The sequence below is a fragment of the Balaenoptera acutorostrata genome, chromosome X, assembly GCF_949987535.1.
Source record: "Balaenoptera acutorostrata chromosome X, mBalAcu1.1, whole genome shotgun sequence".
Lineage (NCBI taxonomy): Eukaryota > Metazoa > Chordata > Mammalia > Artiodactyla > Balaenopteridae > Balaenoptera > Balaenoptera acutorostrata.
The window spans coordinates 80890296-80915720 of NC_080085.1; the positions used below are offsets into that span (position 1 = coordinate 80890296).

The 25425-nt window shown below is 32.1% G+C and overlaps 1 protein-coding gene across 1 annotated transcript in view; it reads left to right on the top strand.

Annotated features, from left to right (window-relative positions):
• The window catches only part of PCDH11X (protocadherin 11 X-linked), a 698845-nt gene that overhangs the window by 568959 nt on the left and 104461 nt on the right, over positions 1-25425 (top strand). The window contains exon 7 of the mRNA XM_007182336.3: positions 20043-20066. Within this exon, the coding sequence (XP_007182398.2) occupies positions 20043-20066 (24 nt within the window). The remainder of the gene's footprint in view (positions 1-20042; positions 20067-25425) is intronic.

The window sequence follows — 25425 nt, forward strand, 5'->3', positions numbered from 1 at the left end:
AGAAAAACTTAACTGAAGAAAAAATTGAAGTTAGAGCTGATAGAATTAAGGGGGATTTTTATTTGTTTAGTTTTTTGTAAGCATAGCATAAGGGACAGCAGCTAATGTAATTTTCTGATCCACCAGTCACGTGTAATAAATCTATTTTCTATTTCATTATGTGATAAAATGAACAATTTTTTAGGTAAAAAGATTTAAATATCACCAAATTACAGCACAGATTTTAATGAGGCCCAAAGTTAAATTTGCAACAAAGAAGTAGGATCACTCACTTTGGATCAATTTAGAAAAGTATAAATCTTATAAGTAACAGTCTACATGGAACAGAAGAACTTTGATATCATTCCTTTACCATTGAGAGACTGTTAGGGTTTGGGGCACCATGAGTTATGAGGTTTGTCTAAAACAACAACAACAACAACAACAACAACAACAAAAGTATTCAGAGTAGAGCAAAACAACCAATCAGGGGAAGAAAACATAACCCATGAGAAAACTATAAAGGAATTGGGAGAAGGAAAGGTTGAAAAGTGATTTTAAAATTGTTTTCAAGTATTTAAATATTTAGTGAAAACAGAGTATTTGAAGATCAACAGTTCTTTATTTTCACTAAATACAGAAAAAGCCTTTGAATTAAATTTAGAGATTGTACTAGCTCTAAAGAACCGTTTCTTTAGAGTAAGATAGGCCATTGGATAAAGTCTCTGGGAAATTGTGGAGTCATCTCTCTTGAGAATAATTAAGAGTAACACAGATAACTAAAGTTCAGTCTTGCAATGAGGTAGCAGACTGGATTAAGAGAATTATTATTTTGTCCCTACACTTTGATTCCATGATAATCCTGAATGAATTAAACATGTTATCAAATGCCTCCAACTTCAGTGAAGTTCTTAATTTAACCTCATATTATTTGTTTTTTTCATGGCTTAACATTTCACCAAAGCCAGGTCAGATTTTAAATTCTGTATAATTACTTAATAACACCTAAATTTTTAAACTTAGAAAGTCATTTTCAAGGGATTATGAGGCAGAATTAACAAAAGAAAGAACAAGAATACTTATTACTTCCTGAATATCACCCAGTATTTGACTCTAGATCAGTTTTAGCCTCTCCTCTTTCCTATGTAGTGTGCAAATAATGTGGCTTTTTTTTCCAGATTAAATAGACCCAGGAGTGAGCACATACAAACTAGAATATTAAATAAAATTGTCCTGAATTGATTATATGTAATTTCCGCTATCTTTTAAAATGAGAACTAAAGAGAATGAACACACAGACAAAGTTGGGGAATAGAGAGCAGGATTTAACCATTCCCAATTTGAGAATTTTGAAAGGTAAAATTCTGTGCATACTATATGTAAGTATTGGCTTAGGTAATTCATTTTCACTAATGTCTTAGAGCCTGAATTTTATTGTTCATTAGCTGGCAAAAGCATTACACTTTAAAATATATAGTAACAAATATTCAGATCATTTTAGAATGACTCACATAAGTAAATCTGCTCATTTGCAGATGGCTTTGACATTCCTCAGATAGGCACCAGTTGAATGTGATGTAGCATATAGGACTTTTCTAAGATCTTCTTCAAATGAAACGTAAGTCTTTATTTCTATTTGCCAAGCTTAACAAATAAATGTTTGACATTCATCTCCTAACTAAATTGGTACAGAACAGGAAGATCAACATAGCCATACTTTGAATTTTTTGCTCATTCATGATGGACTACAATCATTACCTTACAAGTAGCATGTAGAATGTTACTTTTAGAGAAAAATCTTAGCAAATAGCACAGGTATCATACTTAGACGTTTCATGTATAGACAGTATGAACAGGCAATTATAGTCAACTAAATAAAACCAGGGCAAAGCAGATATTTGAAAAGCACAAACACTCTCTGATTAACTTCTAATATAATAAATAACTTCAATCTTCTCTACCACAAATTTTAATTGACTATTAAATTGAATTTTTTTGTTTGACTTCATAGCATTATCAGGGGGATATTCTCATGTGAGTGAGAAGAACAAGAAGAGATACCAACCAAGAGAATAAGGAGAAAATGAGTCTCTGGTCAACCTGCTAATTCAAAAATTAGTCCCTAATATAAGAGTATAAGAAATCTTTCAATTCTAAAGTGAATATTTAAAATAATATACACAAACATTCCACCACACAGATCTGGAATTGAGGCAGAAGGATAGGTTATTTGCACAAAGTTACACAAAAGTGTAATGATAACACTTGGGTTAAAAACCAGTCTCAAAATTGTTTTTGAATCTTACATGAGAGCTTGCCTTGTGTTCTGCCCATTCTGCCAGGGAGTATTCTGAAGAAATATTTTCATGCAGTGATTAAGCCCACAAAGGTCTCAAAAGTCAGAAACCCCTTTATTTCAATCTCAGATCTGCCCCTCATCTTCTTATCTGAAACTCAGTTTCCTCATCCATTAAGTAGGAATGAAATAGTAATATTTACAAACTTAAACAGTTGTTGAAGGAATAAAATAAATGCAAAAAGAGAGTTCTTGACACATAGTATGTGTAACAAACAAAAGTATATTATAGGGTTTTTTTAATTGAAAATGTATAATTGTGTAATTTAAAAAATTATTATTTCATTTCACATTGAATAAATGACTTATTTATTATAGAGATCCTGAAACGGCAAAGATAAAAGTTTATTGAACTGTGTCCATCACAGATCACTGGGAAAATTTTCTTAACATACACATACATTCATGCACACCCACCAAGAATTAAACCACAAAGACCAGAAATTAAAGCTAAATTTTATTGATAAGATTAACAAACTTTTGGTTAGAAGACTCTTATTTATAAGAACATTACCCTATTCAATTCTAATAGGAAACCTATTAACAGATACAATTAGAACCAGTTGTAGGATGCTTTACCAAAGAAATCAGATGAAGGGGTAAATTATTTTAAAATGCATACGTACCTTAAATATATGTGATTCATAAATAATTGAAACAAAGAAGTGCACATTTATCTTCTATTATTTGATGTCTTTGTCTTTTCTTTAGCTGTATGTTCACTGGTTAGAGCCATGCATCATCTTATTGCAAAAACCACACCCATAATACATAGTCTGTAACTGTCAGTTTTGGGTCCCATAAAATAGTGTGTATTTAAACATTCTTGAAAAGCTTTCTGAATATGGAATGCTTCTGGAATTTTATGGCACTTTTCCTGAATCTTCTGCTGTTATCTTGCTCAGACGTAATTCTATGACAAGCCTTGGTGCAACTTGACGTTAACAAGTCTTTCTGAAAAGCTCAGTTTAATCTTCTTTGAAGCAATTATTTTGTATTCATATTTTACTAGTTAACATAAGATTTTAATTAAATGAAATAAATTTAATAGCAAGTGCAGCTGATATTAACATGTCTATGAATACATATCTAACTTTTCCTAAGCATAAAACGCATTTTGGCAGCAAAAAAGTAAATTGACATACTATACTATAAAGTAGCATCCTAATTGGGGACATACAGCTTACTGAGGTCAACAAGTCAATATTGTTTATTCATGGAAAGAAAAATGAATTTGTTTGACCAATGAAGTGATTAAGTAGAGGTCTGTCAAAAAAGTTTTTGGGCTTCCCTGGTGGTGCAGTGGTTGAGAATCCGCCTGCCAATGCAGGGGACACGGGTTCGAGCCCTGGTCTGGGAAGATCCCACATGCCGCAGAACAACTGGGCCCGTGAGCCACAACTACTGAGCCTGGGCGTCTGGAGCCTATGCTCCGCAACAAGACAGGCTGCGATAGTGAGAGGCCCGTGCACCGCGATGAAGAGTGGCCCCCGCTCGCCGCAACTAGAGAAAGCCCTCGCACAGAAACGAAGACCCAACACAGCCAAAAATAAATAAAGAAATAAATTAATTTTTAAAAAGTTTTTAATTTATTAATGTTAAAATATTTGCCATATCAAAGTAGGACATCTAATTATGGTAGACATCACTACAATTAGCACTGTATTTACATAGCCAAACTGAAATTTTGATGAAAAATCAACACAATACATTTAATCCTCTAATATCTAAAAAAAAGTTTGTTTGCAGTTTATGTATATCCTTCACAGCTACTTGACTGCTACATGACAGCAGCACCAGCCTTTAATCACAGATACAAGGTTTTAAATGAAAAAAGTACATATGAATGATTTTTAGAGTAGTTAAAATGAATGCATCTCAAATTTTCATGTCCAGATGCATCACCTGTGGATCTTGTTTTTTTTTTTTTTTTTTTAATAAATTTATTTATTTAATTTATTTATTTTTGGCTGTGTTGGGTCTTCGTTTCTGTGCGAGGGCTTTCTCTAGTTGCGGCGAGCGGGGGCCACTCTTCATCACGGTGCGCAGGCCTCTCACTGTCGAGGCCTCTCGTTGCGGAGCACAAGCTCCAGACGCGCAGGCTCAGTAGTTGTGGCTCACGGGCCTAGTTGCCCCGCGGCATGTGGGATCTTCCCAGACCAGGGCTCGAACCCGTGTCCCCTGCATTGGCAGGCAGATTCTCAACCACTGTGCCACCAGGGAAGCCCTGGATCTTGTTAATGGAAATTCTTTTTTAATAAATTTTTATGTTATATATATATATATACTTTACCACAGTAAAAAAAAGGCAAAATATATTGATGCATGTCCCACTCCAGGCCAACATTATCATTTACTCTGGGAATAGAGCCTGGAAATGGTAGCTTTGTGAAGTTATCCAGTTGATTAAATGTGCAGGCAAATTAGAGAACCAGTATTTAAATGGAAAAACTTAAAATACCTTCCAATCATTTACCATTTGAGTTCTGGTGAGAATGAAGGTAAAGTTTTATCTTTGATTCCATCAATTCTTTGTGTCACAAGGGAAGAAAATATGTTTACTAAGTAAGCACATTCTCAAAACTTTGTTAAGCTAAATGTAACATAGAAAAGCCTTCATGATAAGAAAAGCAAAGAAACTTGATTAATAGTAATTAATTTAATGAAGAGCCACAAATTTCTGGCATTCTACTTTGTTTATGGTCAACTATTTAACAGTATTTGTTTGAGGATCACAAAATACTTTACTAGAATGATGAAAAGCAAAATTTTCCTTTAATCATGTCAAATTCTTCTTGGGCTAAATTCAATGATTTTTAAATTCTCAAAATAAAGGAAACAGGAAGGTGATCAGTAATCATTCAAACGGGTATTAAAGTTTCATCTGCTAATTATATCATAATATTTTTATGAATCTGAGAGTATTCATAGAACTGGTATGAAAACTGAAGAACTGTTAAAAATGATATTTTAGTGCACATGAATGTGTGAATTGTATTGTATGTTAATATTATCTATGTATGGATATGTATAGATAGATTAGATAGCATGATATATAAATATACATATATTACATCCAGGATAAATGTTTTCTGAGCATATTGATTCATGTATAGACTTTTATCAAAACAAAACATTTATCAAAAGAAAGAATATAAGCATCAGGATCAGATTGTCTGAGTCCAAATATTACCAACTTTGTAAACTTGGGCAGCTTTAATCACTCATTTTCTGAGTTCTTTAACATCTACAATAAAGACTTCCTGTAAGAACAAAGACGAATCCATCCTGACAAAGAGTATAGCAATGGTCTTCGAGCACTACAGTGCAAAACTGAGATGATCTATAAACAAAACAAAATTTCATATATATACATATATAATATTATGAGATATATAATGGCATACCAAACAATACAATATTTGTGGCATTTATATGTTTTCCTTCTTTTATTTCTGTACCTTTGTTTTTGTTGTCTTCTGTCCCTCTATTACAAGTTCGCTGACATACTCAGAGAATGACCCATATAGAATTATAATTATGTTGAATATTTATAGAGATGTCAACATTTATAATAGTACTTGAGGTATACAAGTTCCTCTCTTAAATCTGTCTTATAAATGTGACCGGTAATGATACATCTTATGCAGTATTAAATATTAATTTGGGATTATACATTAATGATAAAGACCAAGTGACTTCCTTGATTGCTAAGTCAATGGAAACTAGAGAAATGACTTAGTTTTCTTGCTGTGTAAAAAACATTTCATTTGTGCTCCTGCATGCCACAGAAATGCAGCATATAGAAGTGATAGCAAGTATTATAGTCATAAATATCCATTCTGAATTTGGTCCTAATTAACACTACTTTATGAAAATATAAGATGGTGAACTCTTATCTTAATTGCTTGAACTATAAACATGTATCGACCTGGCAAAGTAGTTTAAGTCAGTAGAGGTTGCATACCAAGTAAGGAGTGTAGTCATAGGTATTTGAAAACTGGGTCAGTGTTCTTTCTACTCAATAGTCAAATTTAGATTCTTTAACAATGCTATCAAATTCAAAAGTCATAAAATGGAATCCACCCCAACCGTTTGGTCAACAGAATGAAATTTCTTTTTCTATTTTATGGTACTACCTACAGCATCTTTTAGACATTTCTCTATTGCCTTATAAACTATTTTTGAATAATTGTTTCTGCTGAGACAGTCTATGATTTAAATGTCCTTTGAAAACCAAAGAAGACATTTCTTCCATTTGAAATAGTACTTAAAATATTTACATTCTTAATGTTAAGGCTTGTAAAGTGATTGCAAGTACCTGCAAATCAAGTGAAATTTGAATGTACTCTTCCATTGACCTGATGTTCTATGATCTGTACCTGTACTTATATAGAGATAATTTGGATCAATGACCTGTAGGAAAATGACACCTAATTTGCCCATTTTAAAGTGACTCACTGAGGTTAAGCCATTTAGACAGCATACCAAAGACAGAACAAAACTGCTGAAAAATGCTAAACAGAAGCCAGTACATTAGCATGTCTTCCAATAGATACATATTTTTTAATAGAATATAAGTGCCAGGTGATCTGGAACCATGTTCTTTTTTTTCACCAAAGTATTCTCAATATATAGCAAGTCCTGCAACATGATAAATATTTTTTAGTCTAATGAATGTCAGAGATGCTTTATTTGGTATTTTAGATTTGGGAATTCTGCCTAAACAAAGCAGAGTAGGCAAAAAGTATTCTTTCTTCTTTTAAGATTAAAAATCATGAAGAATGTAGGGTTCCAGAAGTTCTTATTGGTGGAGAACTCATGACCTGGCAAACCAAGGCAGTGATGCAGAAGGATGTTCATTATAACAGAAATAGGTTATACAAAAGTCTGACAAAAAGACCATTTAGAAAATTTGCCCCAAGAGGGTGAGAAATGGATTCGATACAGGCATACAATATAGACTTTTTTCTTTCATCCTTAGATTTGGTTTCATTATTTTTCACTGAGCTGGAATTAGTGTCACAGGGTGACTGTGACATATTGACACTCAAACATTCAACATGTTTTCATTCACTCAACAAATTTTTGTCAAATGCTTAACGATGCCAGACACTATTCTAGGTTATTTTTGTGCAATCTTTTGCTAAATATACCATAGCACATTAGCCTTAAACAAAAAATTTTGACCGAAAATATTGTGAGATAATTTATTACTAAATTACTATATGCCCCTAAATGTATTGCATTGTTTTACCCCAGGATATGTTTGGATTTGGATTATACATGGCCTGAAAATAGTTTCACCTGTGTAAAGGATTTGTTCTTTGAGACATTTTTTTGTCAAGAAGTCACACATATTAATATTTTTAGGTTTAGTGGCAACGTGTTTATTAGTAGTAGTACTGAATTCTATTATATATTTATGACTCCTAAAATCCTTGATTTAGATTATATAATTAATTTTGAATTACATCTTCTTTTTTTGTTGTTAGATTGTTTATTTGAGATTTTTCTTGTTTCCTAAGTTAGGTTTGTATAGCTATAAACTTCCCTCTTAGAACTGCTTTTGCTGCATCCTATAGGTTTTGGATCGTCGTGGTTTCATTGTCATTTGTCTCTAGGTATTTTTTGATTTCCTCTTTGATTTCTTCCGTGATCTCTTGGTTATTTAGTAACGTACTGTTTAGCCTCCATGTGTTTGTATTTTTTACGTTTTTTTCCCTGTAATTCATTTCTAATCACATAGTGTTGTGGTTGGAAAAGATGCTTGATATGATCTCAATTTTCTTAAATTTACTGAGGCTTGATTTGTGACCCAAGATGTCCCATGCACACTTGAGAAGAAAGTGTAATCTGCTGTTTTTGGATGGAATGTCCTATAAATATCAATTAAACCTATCTGGTCTATTGTGTCATTTAAAGCTTCTGTTTCCTTATTTATTTTCATTTTGGATGATCTGTCCATTGGTGTAAATGAGGTGTTAAAGTCCCTCACTATTATTGTGTTACTGTTGATTTCCTCTTTTGTAACTGTTAGCAGTTGCCTTATGTATTGAGGTGCTCCTATGTTGGGTGCATATATATTTATAATTGTTATATCTTCTTCTTGGATTGATCCCTGGATCATTATGTAGTGTCCTTCCTTGTCTCTTGTAACATTCTTTATTTTAAAGTCTATTTTATCTGATATGAGTATTGCTACTCCAGCTTTCTTTTGATTTCCATTTGCATGGAATATCTTTTTCCATCCCCTCACTTTCAGTCTGTATGTGTCCCTAGGTGTGAAGTGGGTCTCTTGTAGACAGCATATATATGGGTCTTGTTTTTGTATCCATTCAGCGAGCCTGTGTCTCTTGGTTGGAGCATTTAATCCATTCACATTTAAGGTAATTATCGATATGTATGTTCTTATGACCATTTTCTTAATTGTTATGGGTTTGTTTTTGTAGGTCCTTTTCTTCTCTTGTGTTTCCCACTTAGAGAAGTTCCTTTAGCATTTGTTGTAGAGCTGGTTTGGTAGTGCTGAATTCTCTTAGCTTTTGCTTGTTTGTAAAGCTTTTGATTTCTCCATCGAATTTGAATGAGATCCTTGCTGGGTAGAGTAATCTTGGTTGTAGGTTCTTCCCTTTCATCACTTTAAGTATATCATGTCACTCCCTTCTGGCTCATAGAGTTTCTGCTGAGAAATCAGCTGTTAACCTTATGGGAGTTCCCTTGTATGTTATTTGTCATTTTTCCCTTTCTGCTTTCAACAATTTTTCTTTGTCTTTAATTTTTGCCAATTTGATTACTATGTGTCTCGGTGTGTTTCTCCATGGATTTATCCTGTGTGGGACTCTCTGCGCTTCCTGGACTTAGGTGGCTGTTTTCTTTCCCATGTGAGGGAAGTTTTCAACTATAATCTCTTCAAGTATTTTCTCTGGTCCTTTCTCTCTCTCTTCTCCTTCTGGGACCTCTATAATATGAATGTTGTTGCATTTAATTGTTGTCCCAGAGGTCTCTTAGGCTGTCTTCATTTCTTTTCATTCTTTTTTCTTTATTTTGTTCTGCAGCAGTGAATTCCACCATTCTGTCTTCCAGGTCACTTATCCATTCTTCTGCCTCAGTTATTCTGCTATTGATTCCTTCTAGTGTAGTTTTCATTTCAGTTATTGTATTGTTCATCTCTGTTTGTTTGTTCTTTAATTCTTCTAGGTGTTTGTTAAACATTTCTTGCATCTTCTCGATCTTTGCCTCCATTCTTTTTTCGAGGTCCTGGATCATCTTCGCTATCATTATTCTGAATTCTTTTTCTGGAAGGTTGCCTATCTCCACTTCATTTAGTTGTTTTTCTGGGGTTTTATCTTGTTCCTTCATCTGGTACATAGCCCTCTGCCTTTTCATCTTGTCTATCTTTCTGTGAATGTGGTTTTTGTTTCACAAGCTGCAGGATTGTAGTTCTTCTTGCTTCTGCTGTCTTCCCTCTGGTGGATGAGGTTATCCTATATCTTCTTTCTATTGTATCTCATTTAAATTATTTGAACTAAAGAGCCAATTGATAGCTAGGAATGTTTTGTGTCCATTCCTGAAAGTGCCTATTTTTCAAAATGAGAGTTTTGTGATAGTCTTCAGAGTTTATTGATAACCATATATGGTTTTATGTTGAAAATATGTAATGATGCACTAGGTTTGGTTCTTTTTGATGTTATTCAGTTAACTATTTATAGGAAGTAAAGTTTAAAAAATAAGAATTAGAAATTCTTGCATATTTAGTTCAAAACCACACATCAAATTCTTTTTTTAACTTCGTCAACCTAAGGGATAATATATATTCTAAAAAACAAACAAACAAAAAAAACCCCAAAAAACTCTTCTAGTAAGAAAAAAAAAAATATTCTTAGGTCTTACTTAAATCAAGTAGTATTCATTATTTTAAAAATGAGTATGTTTCTCTTTCCCTTGACACTTGAAATCCAGGTATAATGTTTCAAATTACAGGGAAAAGATCAGATTATTTTGTTTTTGGAAACATACATTGTGGTTTGGGTATTTAATTTAATTACAAAATTTTCCCTTCAATTTTTACAAACAAAAGTGCATGTAGTATTTGAATTTAATTTAAAGAAATAAAATACAAATTGAATTTAATTCTATTTATAAAAACATGTAGAATCACTTTTAGAATTTTTACAATGAGTTGTAACTATGCAAACTGAGTGAACACTGGTTTCTTCCCTACATGATCCAGTACAAACGTAGAAACAGAATAGGAAAGTATTGTTACTTAGGGATCAGGGGATCCAGGGACCTGCCTAGAATATTGTAATTGTCTCTTCTTACAAATCCTTGTGTCATAATGTTTCATCTGAGTGCAATGAACATTAGAGGACTAGATAGGACTGGCATACATTTTAAATAAACGTCTTGGTTGGTCATGCTTTAGATTATCTTAGGCTAAATTTCAGATTCTTAGCAATACTAATCTGCATATTTGACACATTTTGTGTATCATTTCCCCAACCTGGCTAGCAGAAATGTTATCATTCTATGTTTGTAGAAACTTAGCTAAGCAAAGGGAGAGATTAATACTTAAGAACTCAAGCAAGTACAGAATCAAATTTATACTATGTGAAAGATTTATATTTTCTTTCTTATTATGTAAAAAGTAGATGTTAGGCAATATTTTGTCTCTAACTGATATGCTTTTCTTTTGCAAATACCAAAATATAATATTTATATTTTGTGTATTCAAAGAGCCATTACCTTGAATCTGTGTCTTCTAATCATGAAGTGAAGATGATTTCTAAGGCAGATAGCATTTGGTTTATTCAAAAAACCTTTTAACATGCCTTATGTAGTCAGTTTATCTGTCAGGCTGATAACATAAGTCCTTCATACTCCTCCTCCTCTTCCTGTGCATATAAACTTTTATTTAATTCAGTTTGAAATAGCTTACTTCTACTTTTCATTTCTTCTTCATGTTTGTGGCACTGTCTCTTACTCTTTGTTCTTTGCTGATGTAAAATATTTATCAACATATCACCAAAGGAGATTGGCTCTCCACAGTAGATACCCAATGTTACACCACATGGAAAATGTCTCTTCTTGTTTATTCCTAAAATCTATAGCCAGATGTCCATATGTCAGGTTTATCCATTGACATTTGAAATATAAAACTGAATAATTTTATGGATAATAATTATACATGGATATGGCAATTAAACACTAGATTTTAAAATAATTTAGATCTAAAATTAAAAAAATGATCACACTTCTTTTGATATCAAGCAAACATAAATGTGGATTTTATTTCATTCTTTTAACCGTCCTAATGGAAAAATAGGTCTTCCAATACATTTACTTTTCATTTTTTCTTCAATATAATGTCCCAAATAGTTGAAAAAATAAAACTAGCCTAAGACTATTTTTTAGAAATGGCCTATTGTTTCAAGGTTAACTCCTTTCCCCAAATGTTAAAATACAACACGTGAATAGCCAGTTAGTTCCAAGAATGAAAATTTCTGCCAAAGCTTGTGTTCTGTACTCTGTCACAAAAAGTTCCAGCAAAATATATATTAGAGAGAAAGACTCTAAAATAGAAAATAAATGAAAAGTCTCCAATTATTTAAAAATACCAACTTGGTACTATGATTTAAACTGTTATTAATTCACTGTGATTACAAGAAATCACAACTTCCTAGGCACTAACGTAGCATATGAGATGAAAACATATTCATAAAGAGAATCATCAAGTCAGATTGCACTTCTAACACCAAACTTTTTCTTTCAGTCATTTTATCTACTTAAATATGTGATATGTAAATATTAAGAGATACATCATAGAATAACCAATTTACTTGGAATTTTCTAAGTAGTACATCCAGGTACATCTCTCTAAATTGATGCATTGGGAGAAAAAATACTATCAATAAATAGTGTTCACTATCTTTCTCATTTTTCAGAGAATTTTAAAGCAAAATTAATAGAACATTGCTTTGGAGAGCCATATAATATTTAATGATAGTGAAAGATAGAATGTTATTGAAATTAGCTATTTCTTATGGATTTTTAAAAATTATGCTCCTGTGTACAAAAATGTATCAACCTCTGCTCAAAATAGAATTAAATCAGGTATTTTTCAAATGGTTATTATATGAAATATTTCCTTTCCTGGTTCCTATTTCATATACTACATATATATATTATACATAATAAGAAATATACAGAATATGTTTATAATATAAATATAGATGTGCATATACTATAAATATAAATGTTTCTCCAATGAAACATCTTTATCTCTAAATTGTACTTTAAATGGTATGCAGAGCCTAATATTTTTAGCAATGCATATATTCATGTGGAAGGACAAAATACTCTGGAATTCACAAAGTTGATTTCCACTAATGAAATAATAATCTGAAGTGTTTCAGTAAAAGCCATTCCCTGATATCATGTACACTTATGCCATACAGAGATTTTAATTACCTACTGTTTTCTTGCTACTACAGCAGATTTTTTAATTAGCTTGTTATAGAGCAAACAGTTTGGTGAAAATGTGAGGGAATATTTTCAAAAGTTTTTTAATCTAAAAAGTAACTTATTTTTAAAAGAAAGTTTCATTATATTAATAAAACTAGTACATGTACATTTAGCACATGTCTCTAGATTTAATTAAGGTTTATCTGTGTTATTTTTCTGTGTGCACAACTCATGGTCATTGACAAGCCAGTCAAAGCTTCTAAAATTGGATAAACTGATTAAAAGAAAATCATATTAAATTTCACAAAGAAGAGATTTAAAAACTTAAATCCTTTAGTAGTGTGCAAATTGTACACTATTACCTTGGAGGTATGTACTTTGTCTGCATTAAATCAGGCAAAGGAAAGTGCTTTACAAATCAATTTCTCTATGGACCCAAAGACCAGATACACCATCAAGTCCTATTTTAAAACGGTCTTAATTTAGAATTCATTCACTCAAGAACAGATTGAGTATTAAAAGGTGTGAAATATTTGAGAGCTACAATTGTTTCTAACATTTTGGATAGCTTAGAGGCAGATTTCAGAAATATTGATTTTTTAGTATTTTCTTTGCCAAATGAAAAGACAATGAATCCAGCCCTCAGGTTTTTGTTTTTGGAATTTCTCAAGATCATTTAAATTTGTGTTATTTTCAGAACAGCTTCATACACCTCTCAGAATAATGTAACTAGGGCCTTGGTAGGTCCTTTCAGTGAACTGTGAAAACATTTATATTCAAACTTTTGCTTTCTTGAAAAGTTCAGAATCCTTCATGTTTCAGTTTCTTTGAGGTTTGTTTGGTTGTTTGTTTTGTTTGTTTGTTTTGAAGTTGGAGGAATGAGCTCAACTCTTTTTTTTTAATTTTATAGTTTTTTATTTTTTTGTGTTTTTTTGTTTGTTTGGTTGGGTTTTTTTGTTTGCTTGTTTTTTTTTTTTTTTTTGGCAGCACTGCGCGGCTTGCAGGATCTTAGTTCCTGACCAGGGATGGAACCGAGGCCCTCAGCAGCAAAAGCCTGGAGTCCTAACCACTGGACCACCAGGGAATTCGCAGCACAATTCTTTTTTTTTTTTTTTTTTTTTTTTAATGAGGATCTTGAATCAGATGAGTATGTTTGATTGATTGATTGATTGATTGATTTTGGCTGTGTTGGGTCTTCGTTTCTGTGCGAGGGCTCTCTCCAGTTGTGGCAAGCGGGGGCCACTCTTCATCGCGATGCGCGGGCCTCTCTCGTTGCGGAGCACAGGCTCCAGACGCGCAGGCTCAGCAGTTGTGGCTCACGGGCCCAGCCGCTCCGCGGCATGTGGGATCTTCCCAGGCCGGGGCTCGAACCCATGTCCCCTGCATTAGCAGGCAGATTCTCAACCACTGCGCCACCAGGGAAGCCCCTTTTTTTTTTTTTTTTTTTTTTTTTTTAATGAGGATCTTGAATCAGATGCGTATGTTTGATTGATTGATTGATTGATTGATTGATTTTTTGGCTGTGTTGGGTCTTCGTTTCTGTGCGAGGGCTTTCTCCAGTTGTGGCAAGCGGGGGCCACTCTTCATCGCGATGCACGGGCCTCTCACCATCGCGGCCTCTCTCGTTGCGGAGCACAGGCTCCAGACGCGCAGGCTCAGCAGTTGTGGCTCACGGGCCCAGCCGCTCTGTGGCATGTGGGATCTTCCCAGGCCAGGGCTCGAACCCGTGTCCCCTGCATCAGCAGGCAGACTCTCAACCACTGCACCACCTGGGAAGCCCCCGCAGCACAATTCTTAAAAGAAGGATCTTCTCCCTTAAATAACCAAACTAAACCAGAAGTATTTGGAATTAGCATTTGTGCTGCTTAGAACAGTTTTACAAAGTGATTAAGTGAAGTCAAAATATCTGTGTTCACAGGAGTCCTATTCTCTAAGGTATCTGGCCCTGTACATCTCAGAATTTTTCTTCTCTTAATTGTAACTGTCAAAAGGAACTATTATGATTGGCTAGATTCACTCCGTATGCTTCTGAACCATTTAAAACATTAAGGTCAGATTTTGAGATTGAACTTTTTGACTTAAATCTTTAAGGAAAGGAGGAATAACACTCCAGGACCAAGCTAATTTACAAATTACTATTTTTAATAGGAATTATCTTTTTTTTTTAATTTGCCAAATCAAGATTTTGATTCGTAAAGTATGCTCTTCTCTTGTTTGCCCTTGTTAATTGGTGTGTACAGGAAAAGGTAAATTACATTTAATATTCATCTAAGTTGGCATTTCCCCAAAATATATTCTAAAAGCACTGATTTTTTGATACTCCCTGAAGTAAATGTTTATCTTGGGCAAATAGGCTTGGATATACATATTGTTTCCATCTCTTGGAAATGATCAATAAACCATCAATAAAACATTTCATAGTGTGTGAGTTCTTTGGTAGAGAAAATGTGAATTCTAATTCTACTTCTTCCTCTAATTAGTTGTGTGGATCATAGATAAGTAATTTCATTTCCTTTTATTTTTTAAATTTATTTTTATTTTTTATTGAGATATAATTGACATATAACATTGTGTAAGTTTAAAGTGTGCAACATGTTGATTTGATACATTTATATATTGCAATGTGATTACCACTGTAGCTTTAGCTAACAGCTCTATCATGTCACATAATTATTATTTCTTTTTGAGGCGAGAAGATTTATGAGCTAGTCTCAGCAATTTTGAAGTATGTCATATAGTATTTTTTACTGTAACCAGTATGCTGTGCCTTGAATCTCCAGAACTTGTTCATCTTCTAGTTGCAAGTTTGTACTTTTGAAGTCATTTCATTTCTTTTGTCCTCATTTCTTCATATGTATACTAAGAATGTTGAATCAGATGACTTTCTAAGGGCTCTGGTCCTTGGCCTGTGAATTTATTTTATTCTAGATAAAATTTAAGTTGTACCTCTGTGCTCTTTGAAGTACAAACACTGTCAACATGAAAAAGAAAATGACATTTGAAAGTACTATCTGTTATAGTGGTCCCAAAAATATCCACTAAATAAAAGGTCAGAAAACCAATGGATTATGGATTAGAAAGGTTTTGTAATGAATAGGAAAAATGAGTTAATTTCAGGAATTTTAAAAGACATACAGCTCTAAGCTGTGGTCCCAAAGATATCCCCTAAATAAAAAGGCAGAAAATACAGCCAATAGTTCATGGGTTAGAAATATTTTGTAATAAATGAGAAAAATGTGTTAACTTCAGAAATTTAAAAATATGTACAACTCTAGGCTAAGAAGGAAAATGAGCCATTTAGTATGACACAGCATGAGTTTGGTTAACCAAAATCCTATTAATGTAGAGAATGGTAATTGCATATTAGTGAAAACGTTTCCTTTTAATTTCTAGGTTTTACTCTCTCCAATAAAGCCAACACTATGACTTTAGTTGTCAATTTTGAAATGAATATTTCTTTTTTTTTGTCTGCACCGCGCAGCTTGCAGGATCGTAGGTCCCCGACCAGAGATTGAACCCAGGCCATGGCAGAAAAACTGCCAAGTTCTAACCACTGGAGTGCCAGCGAACTCCCTGAATATTTCTTTAATCCAGTAGTAAACTAACTTTTATAGAAACTCAGGACCGACATGAATGGAAATTTTAATATACAGAGATGAGAAATTTATTTTATACTTGCAACATTGTTTTTATTGTAAATAAGGTACTCATTATACTAATCACCTTGCATCTTTTGCATTTGTAGCCATAACCTTTCACACAATTTGAACAGAAAATTTGATTTGAGCTTCACTATTTTTGTGGTTCAGACTCAAGTACAATAATGCTGTAGCTTATTAGTTTTGCAATAAACAGGAGATGCACTGGGGTGATTTGGATTATACATCAAGAAGAATTGGATCTTCTTGGCACATCTTATGGAACTCTTTAAAATTAGCATTATTCAAAGAAAACTAGGTATTGGCCAATTAATTTGACATTACAATCTTCAAGTACATTGTTGTTTTTTTTTCATACCAATTCAGCTATATTCTGTGACCTTCAGTACAAACTCTTATGTGGCTTGGCATAAGAAAATGAATGAGGAACTTGTTCTCAAAAATTAGTCCATAACTTAGAATATGTGTTAGGTTTTAGGTGAATTGAATCTTGATTTATCAGATTTTTCTCTATATTAGGAGGCATAGTAAACACTGTAATGTACTGAGACATGGTGATGCATTAAATAAATAAATATTTAAATATTTATTTAATACTTATAGAAAAAGTTATCCTTCAATTGACTATAGTGGCAAAGATATCTGATTATCTCCAAATGAATGTCTTTAAAAATGTTTTCAAATCTTACTTACCCCCAAGATAATGACCTTTTAAACTTTCATTAAAGTTGCCTTATTATGTGACTTTAAAAATTATACATGATCAAACAACTGCAATTGTTACTACTTTTTTGAAGTAAATGGCAGTAATAGATTTTTGCATGATATTTGATCAACAAACATTAAGGCAACACCATCAATTTTGTGGTGAGCTCTGTTGACCTTTAAGCTATTCAAGCAGTATCTATTTATCATTATTTTTTTCACATTTAGCCAGATGTTCCTAATGCATGTTGAGTATTAAAACATTTATGTTAGGATTATGAAGGAAATGTTAAAATATGTTTGTATAGAGTAATAAAACATATATTGGTATTGTTCTTGTGATAATTTTTTGTAATTTTTATGTGACTTAAGTAGAAGCTGCATTTTTTACTGTAAAATGTGATTCCTTAATTTAAACTTTGTAGTACAAGACTCCCAGTAATTCATGTTGTTTACTAATTAATTACTTATGTTCCTTTACTAATTAAGATATTTGAGTAATAAATTTAGAAAGTAATTTTAAAACCTCAAGTATATTTCAAAGTAAGCACGTACACAAACTTAAATTTTTATGTGATTATTGCATTTGTGTAAGTAAAACTAATGATACCTGAATTATTAATGGCTTAAATTTATTAATTAATACATTTATTATTAAATACATTGCAGAATATTTAATAACCTGAAAACAATTTTCTTGGTGAAAGCAAGTTTAACTTGTTAGATATATTTATTTTATTTATTAGTAAAATTTCAAGTTACACATAAATGATATACTCATTCATAATATAACTTTGGTTGGATTAATTAGTAAAAAAATTCATTTCAGTCATAGTGATTCACATAGATTCTAGTATCTCAAATGACAAGGATTATCCTTATTTTGATCTTGCAAAAATCTTGAGCAGTATGGATGCTTCAAAAATATCAGTGATAAACCTTTAAACATTAGGAAGCAATTGAAATTTAGGAATGCATTTGGAAATGAACTTTATGTAAAAAATCTTCCTAATATAATGAATGTATCTATTAATTTCTGTGTCAGCATATGAGTGCTTAATATTGCTTTAGGGGGGGAAATTATTCCCTTTTTGACTATTTTTCATGTGATGAATTTGTTTCTCTTCAGAACTGTCCTGAAAATTTTATGCAGAATCTGCTTATTGTCCTGAATTTTAAAGAAAATTGATCAATATTTGACTTTACTGGTTTATAAACCAATTTTCATTTTTCAGCTTGGGAGCTAAATGTCTCCTGGGATGGATTTTTAAAATGTGTTTGTTTTCTTTTTCACTGTTGTCATGTCACTTGTTTTGCTTTTTTTATTTGTACCTCCTTACCCTTAGAAATAAGTCTAGACCTATCACATTTTTTTCTGATCTTTTCAGTTACCAAATTGGAAAGGATTTTAATAATTAGGTCTAGACCACACTGAAATTACATTCTTAAAAATGAAAGCAAGCACTTTATTACTTCTCTGCTTAAAACAGTCTTTCTTTTTCACTTCAGTATATTGAAAACTCTACATTTAAATATTACAGGAATTTTTTAAAAAGTATTACAGGAATTGATTATTAATTCCAATAATAAATTAAAATACTGTGTGTGTGTGTGACAGAGAGTGAGAGACTTATCATTGAAGTAGAACCATTATTTGAGTGGTGCAGGGTTGATGAATATTATTTAGAAGATCAATTCTACCTAAAGTGCCTTGTGAAAGCACTACTTTTTTTTTTTCTTTATGCTTTGGTTTGTATTACCATTAAATTACATTGCTTATAGACAAAACACCTTATGATGAAAAATAAATGTGCACAACTTAAAATGTTGTGCAATGCTCTATAATTAATCCATATTATCACGTAGAAACACTATTTTCACCTCCATTTTTCTGTCTTTGACCTATTCTCTCTCTCTAAGCATTTCATACATCTTTAGTTTCATAATATTTGAATTTAATCCAAAGTTGATTTTTAACAAGTTCAAAATGTTTATCTTTAAAGTTTTTATCTTTAGATGTGTGTTATTAAATATATCAGAAAATCATTTTTACTGTTGGCTTTAAAATTTTACAAAGAATAAATCTGTGATTCATTTTTCCAGATCAACACATATCAAAGTATTTATAAATATATAATTACTTTGTTTTGTTTAAAAATAGACCTTGCTATTTGTCTTAGATCAAGCATGATCTCACAGTGTTTTGAAGGAAGTCACTTAATAATGCAGTGCTAGAATTTATTTATCTGGATAATAAATATAATGATCTCGAATCTCCCATTTTTAATTGTGAGAAATAAATGAAATTTTAGTTATGAAAATAGCTGTATTATAGAAAAAGTGTCTTAACCAAGATAAGAATACTTCTATTGGGCCATCTAATATTAGTATCCGTTGATGTTTTCTTTTTTCCCATGATTTTTTCAAATCGGATTTGGAGGAAATACAACCTGTTAAGTCAAAAACAATGTTTTCCTTATGCTACATTTCCTGTAGGAGGCTCCAGGAGAAAAAGTGAAATTTTAATAGAGGACTATACTTTGTTATCATCGGCAATGAAGCTAGAAAATCTACTGAGTTCTTGCAAAATGTTGAGTTCAACGATACATTGCCTTAAGGGGAAGGACCAATCATTACTTCCCAAGAGGTCAGCATATAGCATAGGCTTGGTCTGAGTTTAGAAAAACATACTATAGGAGATAGATTTTTATGGGTTATCAGTTATCTACCTTATCTATCTCAGTCATCACATTGTCTAAAATATGATGTTGAACATATATTGCAATATATTACAATTTACATTTATTTAGTTAATGTAACATGTTGGGAATAAAAGAAAATATTTATTTGTACTTAACTTTGTTAAACTCTCTTTTTAGCTTTCATTCCTGGACTAAAGAAAGGTACAGTAGAAATCAACACAAATCATAACCATGGTGCATTTATCATTTTAAAATGAATTTGTGTTTGTTTTAAGAACTTTTGGCCTCTTCATTTCTCATAAAACATTGCAATTTCAACTGTTTGCTTCAAACACATTTTTAATATGTTTAAAATGAACTGATATCTAGGAAAGGTATCAGTCATTTGGATATCTTATATAACTGGATGCTTTTTCCAAGTTATGTGTAATTAATCTTTAGATGTTAATGTGACCCTGTAGTCATTTATTTGACTTACAGTAGTTACTTTCAAATTACCTATGAATTTAATTATTCATTTTTCTCCTCTGACAGTATAAGCATATTCAGGATTTTGTCTGAGGATGCATTAAATATATAATTCTACTTTTCTATATTTTCATTTGAAATTGATCTGTAAACCGTGAATGCTGTATACATGCCTAACAAAATAATCCAAGTTGACATTCTTTGTGAACTTGTAAATAATATGCATTTTCTTTGCCAAAAAATATATATAGATTACATGTGAATCTATACTAAGTCATGGTCAACAGAAAACAAATATCTTTAAATATGGAGTTTAAGCAATCAGTTAAAATGTATATAATTTTACTGTGCTGATAAAGTTTTAAAATGATGCAGGATATTTTGAATGTTCCAAATATATTTGCATTCTCTGTGTATATGCACCAATTTCTTTATTGTGTATTTCATATTTCATAGTTCAGGATGGATCTATCATATTGTTTCATTGCTATTTAAGACAATAATTCATTTCACTTCACACACTTTTAAAATATGTTACAGTCCATCAATATTTTGACCGAGTGGAAATAGCACTCAAAGAATAATTTTTTCTGAAATCAGTCATAAAAATCTAAATCGTTATGTAAAGAACTTCCCCTTTAATTTTTTTTTTTTTAAAGTATTTATTTATTTATTTATTTATTTATTTATGGCTGTGTTGGGTCTTCGTTTCTGTGCGAGGGCTTTCTCTAGTTGTGGCAAGTGGGGACCACTCCTCATCATGGTGCGTGGGCCTCTCACTGTCGCGGCCTCTCTTGTTGCGGAGCACAGGCTCCAGATGCGCAGGCTCAGCAATTGTGGCTCACGGGCCTAGTCGCTCCGCGGCATGTGGGATCTTCCCAGACCAGGGCTCGAACCCGTGTCCCCTGCATTGGCAGGCAGATTCTCAACCACTGCGCCACCAGGGAAGCGCCCTCCCCTTTAATTTTTAATTTTGACATATCATCAATACTAACAGCTTGTGTTATTATTTTTTGGTATTTTAAATGTTTTTTTCAATGTTGCTTTGGTCTTTTTACATTGCATTGGCATAGTTCTCTTGTGATCTTATGTAATTTGTTTTAATGTCCATGAAAAAATTTTAACTACAATCTAACTAGCAGAATTTCAAGCTAAATATTTTACTCCCCATGAAAATCTTGAGTATTCAACATTTACATGGGTTATTCAGGTGAAAGTGGATGCATTGCATGTACTTTTCATTTTTTCTCTCCGCTTTTCATTAGTTTTTATGTGTCCCATGATAGATACTGTTCAGAAACTAGAGCTATATAAAGTCATGGTGATACTTTTGTGGTTGTGATGCAAAGTCAAGGTGTTTTGAGCATAACTACTCAGAGGCATAGTGGAAACAACATTTGAATGTGAGCCAGGACATCTAGAGTTCTAATGACAGTTCTGCACCTGACTAGATGCATACTGGCCAAGTCATTTAAACTCAGTCTTTATTTTCTTCTTTCCCTCATTAAAAAAATCTAGTAATCATAATTATGCTTAAGCCTCAGGAGAAGTCATGCTGCTAAAACATGACAACATAATAATAATAATAATCACAAATTTAAAAAAAAACAAACAAAAGTGTGTACAGTTCTATATGCTGTCCCTAATAACCTACAAATGTTTTTACCTTAATACACCACTGCTATGTGTAAGTTCTATCATTTTATCCATTTTTGCAAAGATAGCAACTGAGGCAAAGAAAGGCTAAATAATATAGAAATTCATTTGATAAAATGAATTAAAGCACTCTCCCTGTATAAAACACTACTATTACTTAGATTTTTGAACCTTCATCAATACACCAATGAGTAATGATCATTGCAATTAAACTCATATTTTAAATCTTGCTCTAATTGATATTTATTTAGTATATTCATATGCAACTGGGCTCTGCATCCAACTGCACTGAAACACCATAGTACCTTTTGTAGTTACATTCTATGATAATTTTCATACCATATTTTATATATCCATTTTCCATCAACTCATTTGAGTAGACTTGCTATTATTTAACTCACGTAGCACAATTTCTTAGGCATATTTTATGTAGTTAAGTGTTAGTTTATAAGAGGAAAAAGCCCTCTGCGACTCTAATCATAAATTTATAAAACTAAGATCATTTCGTTTATTTAGCTCTTCTATTGAAGGGTGACTGATAACCAGGGATGACACTGAATTTTTTTCTCAAATACAAAATTATGTAGGCTTTTTCCCCTCACAGTAAATAAGATATATACATACAAATTCTTATAGTAAGAGAATTACTTTTAATTCTGGTATGCTTTACTTGTCCCCAAGGAAGAACTTGCAAATATATACTTGTCAGTTCATTCAGAGCAAATTCTTTTTTTTTTTTTTTTTTTCCAGAGCAAATTCTTTTGTACCTCCTTCTGAGGAAAACATACGTTAATAAACATTTATAAATTAATACATTTCATTGAATTTGCTTGCAAGTGTACTTTCCTTTTTTGTGGGCATGTTTTAATGTAAGGTGAGAGTTTTAGCTATAATATATCAATTACATTTTCTGTTTTCATTGAGGTCTAGGGTTTGAGCAATAGAATGTCAACTGGTTTGTCTACCTGCAGTCGTTCGTTGTCCATAGTAATGTTCAGTTGTCCAAGCTGAGTGTTGGCATATCGTTACAGTGTTTTATTACCCTTCTGGCCTTCAGATAACTCTCAGGGATCTGTTCTTGAGAGAGGTTCCCATATTTATTGTTAGTACTCAAGGGTCAGCTGTAATTTAGGAGTTCATTACTTTAGACTTGAAATGTTGAATTTGAGTCAGGAGAAGCTGTTTAGAGATTAGAATGTGGGGGGAAAAGTAGGCTGAAGTGGAAGGTTCTAGGAAAGACTGGGGAAACGAGTTATCTCTCAGCCAAATGAATCACCTCACCTATCTTCATCCAACTACTTAGTTAATAAGAGTTTGTGAACATAACATATAATTCATCCTTATGCATGATAGATATGGAGTTTTTCATATGTCAATTAGTAAGAAAAGTAATGTCTTCTCATAAGGTATCTTTTTTTTTTTCATGGCCAGGAGTTAATGAAAATGCATGTGTAAGTTTCAAAATGAAAAATTTATAGCACAGGCCATAATATTAATCACTTCATGTTATAATTTATATAGTATCTCCCTAAATTCTCAGACCAAAGGACTAAATCAATATGCAGTTTTGTTAGTTTTGTTTTAGATTACTAATAGTAGACTCTAGAATGTCATAGAGCAATATTTGTGAAAGGAATTAAATCTAATGAAGCATTTGCATATCTTACTATCTAAAATTGCCTTCTTTAGATCATGTATAACAAGTTCATTCCACCATATTATGTATTATACAGTGACACATAGAACTAGAAAAAAACATGCCTTATGATAAAATTATATTGTTTTTTAATGTTTTTTTACAATGAAGAAAAAAAAGAAACAAATGTGACACTATTTATCACATAATAGTAGACTAATTAGTAGAAAATTTAATATCTTTTGAGGCTATGCAGTGTATTAAAGTTAGAAAATGGGTGCAGTACTTTAGTGTTATCATTCTGATAAAAACTCTTGGCATAGCTTTGAAACAGTATATAATTTGTGAATAAAAAAATGCATACTTTAAACTTTATGTTCTGGGTATATACTACTATCTTTTAAAAAATCTTTGTAGGGAAATAAATACTATTTCTAGGTGACATATTGGTCAGCTGCTTGTTAGCAAATCATGGCTTGAACATTTAAATGAGCCATAAACATTACTTCTGCTACAGCTAATAAGAATAGTAACCCTGATTTCATAAAGCATAATTTTATTATACATCACTCTTCTCTTACATTGCCTTGAAATTGATACTATTTGACTGACACAGTAAAATGATAAAATATTACTTTACTTTCATTTGCAGATGCCATATCAAAAGCTGGGTCTACTATGAGGCAGAATTTTTCTATTGAAATATACTTTACAAACAGGTGTTTTTTCAAGGACACACATAACAATTGATTGTTGAAAAGGCAACTTTCTCATTAGGTAAATTGTCTATCTGAGAATATAGCCCAGGAGTCTTGAAGTTCAAGTAATTTATTATCATTGATTTTGATCAGCACTGTCACTGGAAATATAATGAAGGACACATATATAATTTTAAATTGTCTAGGGGCCGCATTTAAAAAACAAACAAAAAAAACCCCAACAATAGGTGAAATTAATTTTACCAATATATTTTATTTAACCCAACATAAGCAAAATATCATTATTCCAACAGGTAATCAATATAAAAATTTTCTATAAGATAGTTTACATTTCTTTTCATAGTAAGTCTGGAAATCTGGCATGCATTTTACACATAACAGCACATCTCAGTTCCAACTAGCCACATTTTAAGTGTTCAATAGCTATGTGTGGCTAGTGGCTGCTACATCAAAAAAGCTTCAGATCTCTCTCAAAGACTAAGGATTTGGGATTGGGCTGCAGAGAAAAAAAGGGCTTTGGTATACATTGGCTTTATATTATACCTTGAAGAAAAACAAACAAACAAAAAACCCTTGAAAACCTTGAATTTATCCTTGCTCATCTGAGGACATTTTCCCCCTGGCTGGCCAAAGTTCAAAGAAAAAAAGAAAACATTTGGGAAGGGTACTCTTGTTGATTTTTGCTGCCATGGGGGATGAAAAAATGTCCAATGTGAAACAGCAAAGGGCTGTATAGATCAAAGTCAACACTTTCAATTGCAGACTTTTTGTCATATGTTTGAGGCTCTTAAGAATGACAATTCATTGCAATTTGCTCTCCTTGAAATTCTTGAGTAGTTTTCGAGAGGAGCCTTCAGTAGAGAACACTGATTGGTGCTTGTTAATCTCGAGGCATGGATGATTTAAAAATGTGTATTGTATAGGGTTTTATAATAATCAATATGTATCACTATCAGAACTTGAGCCAGAAGGCTGAAAAGTTTCTATCTTCCAGTTCACATAAAATGTGATACTTCAATTTTAAAAGATTAGCAATATGATTTACCATGTTAATGTGAATGTAAGAATGTGAATTTCTAAG